We start from the raw sequence: 6129 nt of genomic DNA, 5'->3' as shown, positions 1-6129 counted from the left end.
GCGCTCAGCTGCCCCATAAACACTCAATACAAGTGCTTGGGTTTAGAATAAATAAATGAATGAAATAAAATGATATAATACAACTTTGATTCGCTTCTACTCATTTGCAGAAACATTCATCAACAGAAATTATTTTTCGCTGATACCTTTGAGCTCATTTTCTTTCACCATATTGTGTGCAAAAGAAATGAAAAGGCTTATAAATATGCAGTCTTTGGAAAAAAAAAACATCAATTAATGTGAACACATATAACCAAATTTCAGTTAAAAATTAAATTAAACCTACAACGGAAAAACAAAAATAACAAAAAACAAAGCTACACTATTCAAGAAGCGTTTCCCCAAAAAATACAAATGAAGACACTGTTTAAGTTTTAGTCGCTGCTACAATCGTCAGCAAATCTCATGAAAATGTATGAGGGAAAGTTGACTTTACAAAACTTAATTTGTGAATATTTATCTCTCTCTGTCTGTTATGAAAGCTTCCCACATTGGATCATGAAGTTATAAACAAGCAGGTTTAACAGCATTTGCCTGTTTGTAAAGCAGCACACGGGCCCATTTATCTCAGACTCGCGCAGCTTCAAGCAACCCTCACCAAACATACACAACTCTCATTTATTGCATTTTTATTGAGTTAAACTGTGAGTTCTCGACAAAAAAAAACAACCCAAAAAACAAAACAAGATTTCATTCTTCATTTCTTCTTTCACTCAGAAGTGCATGAGCTCCTCTCAGTTTTTTCTTTATTAAGTCCTTCTACTCTCAGTCTCAGTCAGCTAATCAGTGCTAGGAGAGGAGGCGGAGACAATGTCCTTGGGCGCTAATCTGCGATACGAAAGCTCCTCTAGCAAATGACACATCCACCTTTCTCCTTGAAGGGGTTCTTATCCTCTGCAATGCCTTTGACGAGGATGTCCTCCTCCACGCCAGCCTGGATGTACTCCTTGATCTCCTCGCAGCATTTGGAGGTCTGAAGTGGTCAGACGCACGTCGTTAGGGAAAGTTTCACACGTCTCCAGCCCCTCACAACTGCATTCTTTGTTCTATTCTCTTCATAATAAAGGTTGATGTCGCTGGAGGAGCCACTTACCAACCACCTCTCGAGTTTCACTTCGATTTTCAGCTGGTTGACTTCCATGACAGCCTTGTCCTTGTCCGTCAGGTCGTCCACGTTTATGACCGGCATTTTCTGTAAAGACGCAAAAAAAAAAAAAGATAATTAAATAAATAAAAGAATCAGTTGAAAGTTCTGCTTTGACACACACTCAAGCAATTGAAAGGAAACTGAAATTTCATTGGATAGAAAAGCACTTACGAGACGGACCAGGAGCAGTCCTTCACTCCCAGAGTCCTGCTGAAGAATCCCTCTCCCCTCTGTCTCTCAATCTGGGTTATAAAGTAATCTGCATAAACAATCCTAATCCCCCTAATCTGATTAAAGCGAAGCTCCAGCTGCATGATCATCAAGTGCATCTGAAGTATGCCAGGAGATAAAACGGGAGCCGAATCGCACAAGTGGCTGTTTGGATTCTCTATTGTTTATTAGCGTTATTGTTATTGTCATGTTGTACATGGAAAACAAGGCAGCGTCGTGTCAACTGCATAGCGCAGATTAAATTAGGGTTGAGTGTTACAATGTGGTTTTATCCTCTCTTGGAATGAGTGAATAATTGAGAGTAGAAGCATCAGGTCACTGTGATGAGATGGCTAATCTGTATTTAGCCTCCACCTGTCACTGTGGAGACGCAGTGTTCCAAACTTGATTGCATGGCATTTTTATTTAACAAAAATCCCCATCCCCAGCAGTAATGACACGATAAAGACAAAGACACATCACACTGTAGTGCGACTGAAATTTCAGCGAGATAATAATAAAAGAAATGAGTCCGGCCTGGTCTGAGGGATCCAGCTGGTCGAGGCCACCAACATATGTTTCTGAGTGTGTGGAGGAACCGCAGCATCCGGAGGACACACACACACACACACACACACACACACACACACACACACACACACACACACACACACACACACAAAGAAGAGCTGAACCCATGGGCTCTCCTACCAGTCAATCATATGACAGTGACATTTCAGTGAAATTTCCCCACAATGGCATCCAAACTGAGATCAGACTCACACGTAAGCAAAAGTTATAGATTGTACGTGTGTGTGTGTGTGTGTGTGTGTGTGTGTGTGTGTGTGTGTGTGTGTGTCAGAACCAGTCATGCAGCCTGCAAATGTTTCCCAAGACCGTCACCCCATTTGTGACGTCACAACAGACCCCATCCGACGGAGAAACCGGTATATCATCACGATTTCACCATATCATCGCAGTCAAGTCGTCATCATCACCATCATGATCATCGTCACTTTCACTGTCCCCGCAGAGAAAGAGGAAATGTGTGGACATTTTTCACTCCTGTTTTTTTCCCTTCGTCATAAAATAAATAAATAAATATATATATATATATATATATATATATATATATATATATATATATATATATATACATATATATATATATATATATATATATATATATATATATATATATATATATATGTATATATATAAAAAAAACGCACTTTTTTTGCGCAATTGTGCAGCAGCAGCAGCAGCAGCAGCAGCAGCGACAGACGCCCAGAAGTGCAGCAGCAGAGGAAGATGTCACTCATTAGTTAATCTTTGGCCGCGGCTGCAGTCTGCAGTGAGTCACCACATCCCCGCCCCTGACTCTCCCCCCTGGGATAGACTGGTCTGTATAAAGCGGGATGCGGCAGGAGGTCGGCAAAGCGGAGAACAACAACACAAAAAGATATTTTACTTGATAAATTAAAAAAAAAAAAAAAAGAAAAAAAAAGACGCCTCTTTCTTTCTCTCTGCTTCGGAATTCGAACAACTTTGGACGATGGACTCGTGCCTTTTGGCGCTCCTCGCGCTCCTCTCCTGCTTCTCCGGCGGCGTCGCGCTGGCAGCCAAAGGTAAAGTAGGTTTCAGACTGTGGCGCTTCCGGGTTTTCTTTAGTTTTTCGCCAGTCGGTCGGACTCTCTGCTGCGCTGTGGCCCCGACTCTAACCGGCCGGTTTTGTTGTTCTTGTCGCTGCTTGCAGGCGCCTGCCTGCTCCCGGTGGACGAGGGGCCGTGCAGGGCGGAGATCGAGCGCTACTTCTACAACACCGTCAAGCAGAAGTGCGAGGTCTTCTACTACGGAGGCTGCCAGGGCAACGCCAACAACTTCAAGAGCTACCTGGAGTGCCAGAAGTCCTGCTTCAGGATCCCCAGTGAGTTCTGCAGGGTGCTGGATGAACCCCCCCCCCCCCCCCCCCCCCCCCACCGCCTCTCTGGTGGGGCTGGTGGGGTTCCTCAGGGTCTGGAACACACAGGACCTGACCTCCTACTGTTCTACTTTCTCCTCCTCCTCTCATCCTGGTTCTGACCCTGGTCTCTCCTCTTCTCCCCCCACTCAGAAGTCCCCCAGGTGTGCAGGTTCCCCAAGGAGGAGGGTCCTTGCCGAGCCCTGTTCACCCGCTACTTCTTCAACATGACCAGCATGCAGTGCGAGCCCTTCTACTACGGCGGCTGCCAGGGCAACTCCAACCGCTTCCAGAACCTGGCCAGCTGCACCGAGTACTGCAGCCCCAAGAAGAGTGAGTGTCCTGTGGGCCCACACGAGGGGAACTGACTTCATTGAGGTGGTGGAGGGGGGGGAGGGGGGTCTCCTGGGCTAACGCTAATGTTGTGCTCCCCGCTGCTGCAGCCGTTCCTGTGCTCTGCCAGGACCCGCTGGACAAGGGCCGGTGCTCCGCCTCCATCCCCCGCTACTACTACAACGCCAAGAGCAAGATGTGCGAGCAGTTTATGTACTCGGGTTGCGGCGGCAGCAGCAACAACTTTGTCTCCCGGCAGAGCTGCACAGACGTGTGCGCCCGAGGTGCGTCCTTGTGTGTGTATGTGTGTGTGTGTGTGTGTGTGTGTGTGTGTGTGTGCGTGTAGAGGTGATAGTCATGATGATTTTGAGGTGTGTCTCCTTACTTGTTTAAAAACTTGCACAAATACATAAATAGAGGACTGAGCCATGGAAAAACTTGTCTAAAGGTCATGCGGCAAGGTCACGAGAGCTCCCCAAGCAGGAACTGCCAACGACCCTCCAGCAGTTTAGCTCAGTGCTTCCCAACTGGTGGAATCTCAGGACCCACACTTTTTCCTTATCATGAAGTTACGACCCAAATTCATTCCACAGCAATAAAAACGCTAGCTCACTTTCTATCGTGTTTACTAAAAAAGTTATTGAAATTATTGAATTGGGCTGTGTGTCCTGCAAAATAAATGCCTAACATGTTCCCTCTAAATATATGTATTTTAAAATCCTTTTTTTGTAAACTGCGTAGCAAAGATTAGCATAAAAATTGTAAACTGTGACTTAAAAGGCGGGAAAGATTCTGAAAAATGTTTCTCTCGATGACTGGCGGGTTATCGTGGGAGGTTTCTCTTTCTCTCATGTTGCTCAATCAGCCGTCCGACGCGTTGCTTATTTTATTTATTTTTTTCCTCCCAGGGGGCAAGAGATTAACAAGGAGTCGTCGGATGAGGCGGAACAAAATCCACCGCATCACTTTCCGGCAGGCGTAGTTGCAAGTTGAGCTGGCCATCTTTTGTCCTGAAAAATGTACCAGGTCTTCTGCCACTGGAATGTTATCTTTATATATCGCAGTCACTGTTATGAATCCAAACAGTGTTTTTGTACGTGAGCCGACTGTGATGAAGTGTTTTTTTTATAACTGCTGCACTAACGTTTGAATCCACTGACTTGTTTAATACTGTATTATTATATTTAAGTTCCCTTTTTTTTTATACGACTGATGCTTTTTGACTTGCTTAAATGATGATTTTAAGTGCATTTTGGAAGAAATAAACAGAGTTTTTTTTTTATATCTATATATATTTTTTAAAAAAACCAAACGTCTGTGCCTCACTGTGCTTTGGCAGAACCGAAAACACTGGAAAAAGCTGAAAAAAAGAAAAAGAAAAGAAAAACAGTCTGGTTCCTGCGCTTCCACTTTATCTCCACTGTGCTCCCTTTCCTGGGTAGTGCCGCCGTCTTTCCTCCTTATCTGGTCAATTTTTTTTTTTTTTTTTTTTTCTGAAAGCGAGGCCGTATCTCTGCGTGGCCTTGAACCGGGTGGGAGGGGTAGTGGAGGGAAGGATCGTTAGTTCATTAGATGCAGCACATTTAAAGGGAAAAGGAGAGCGCTACAAAGATTGAATTTAGAAAAGGTTCCCACCGACGGCTGTGTAATTAGATGCGCACACACACACACGCAATTAGCGTTGCGCATCTGTGTGCAGAATGTGATAGAACAACTTTGCAATTATTGTCTTTTCCTCCTTTAGTTCCACTTAATGCTCGTCTCAATGTGTTTTGCTCTGTATTTGGCCTTCGTTATCTCCCGCTTAATATTTTAGTTGCACGGCAATGGACAAAAACAAAAACAAACAGACAGACAAAAAAACAGCAGTAGCTGTAATTACACAAATAGATTGCATGAATGAAAAGTTGCTCCTTTCTTCTGTCGCCCGGAATAGAAAACTGCTGCTGCTGCTGCTTGATTTTGATAGAAGATAAATATTTATAGAGGATATCAAAGAAAATTGTTTCCAGCCTGCCCTCCCCTGAATCCATCGCCGCTATAAATAACAATAAAAGATGATGCGTCTTTCTACTACCACCCCCCCAAACACACACACACACACGCACCCACCCCTGCAGTCCAATAGCAATAAATAAGAGAAGACGACGGTCTGTGATTGGCTCCTCAAAAAGTCCCCTAAAGCTTGAACTCAGTCCTGCTGCGTTAAAGGCTCAGTGTGTGAGCTACAGTGGCCTCTAGGGGTAAGACACAGTATTGTAATAATGCGAATGATGCTATTTTTATTTTTATGAGTTTTTACGAGAGGTCAGAATGAAATGAGAAAATCCAGCTGCGCAGATCCAACACACAGCACGACCAGGATGATGCAGTGGCTTGGATTCCATTTTATTCCAAAGGCTGTTGCTACTCTTGCAAACTGGGCCTCGGAGAAAACTGGGATCAGTCAAATCCAATTTTTTTCATGGCTTCTTCTATT

The 6129-nt window shown here is 44.2% G+C and overlaps 1 protein-coding gene across 2 annotated transcripts; it reads left to right on the top strand.

The window, feature by feature from the left end:
- The first annotated feature begins 2778 nt into the window (after window positions 1-2778).
- Window positions 2779-4934, top strand: tfpi2 (tissue factor pathway inhibitor 2). 2 transcript variants are annotated; one of them, XM_076044126.1, is made up of 5 exons: window positions 2779-2985; window positions 3114-3284; window positions 3471-3650; window positions 3761-3964; window positions 3997-4013. In XM_076044126.1, coding segments are annotated over exons 1-5 (630 nt in total). In that variant the 5' UTR covers window positions 2779-2912; the 3' UTR covers window positions 3999-4013. The 2 variants fall into 2 exon arrangements, with proteins under 2 accessions (XP_075900241.1, XP_075900240.1); XM_076044125.1 differs by lacking the exon at window positions 3997-4013 and adding an exon at window positions 4559-4934 and having other exon boundaries at window positions 2782-2985; window positions 3761-3934.
- Window positions 4935-6129: the final 1195 nt, after the last annotated feature.

Source organism: Nelusetta ayraudi, unplaced genomic scaffold (assembly GCF_046127955.1).
Source record: "Nelusetta ayraudi isolate G7.1 ecotype Tasmania unplaced genomic scaffold, CSIRO-AGI_Nayr_v1 ptg000079l, whole genome shotgun sequence".
Lineage (NCBI taxonomy): Eukaryota > Metazoa > Chordata > Actinopteri > Tetraodontiformes > Monacanthidae > Nelusetta > Nelusetta ayraudi.
The sequence above is the reverse complement of the archived record's forward strand: the minus strand, read 5'-3'. Positions and strand labels throughout refer to the sequence as shown.

What these genes read in the sequence shown, in the direction of transcription:
- tfpi2 (XM_076044125.1), top strand. Translation starts at nt 2,913, where the DNA reads ATGGACTCGTGCCTTTTGGCGCTCCTCGCGCTCCTCTCCTGCTTCTCC. An exon ending in GTACTGCAGCCCCAAGAAGA is followed by an intron (nt 3,651 to 3,760) that starts GTGAGTGTCCTG and finishes CCGCTGCTGCAG; the next exon opens with CCGTTCCTGTGCTCTGCCAG. An exon ending in CACAGACGTGTGCGCCCGAG is followed by an intron (nt 3,935 to 4,558) that starts GTGCGTCCTTGT and finishes TTTTCCTCCCAG; the next exon opens with GGGGCAAGAGATTAACAAGG.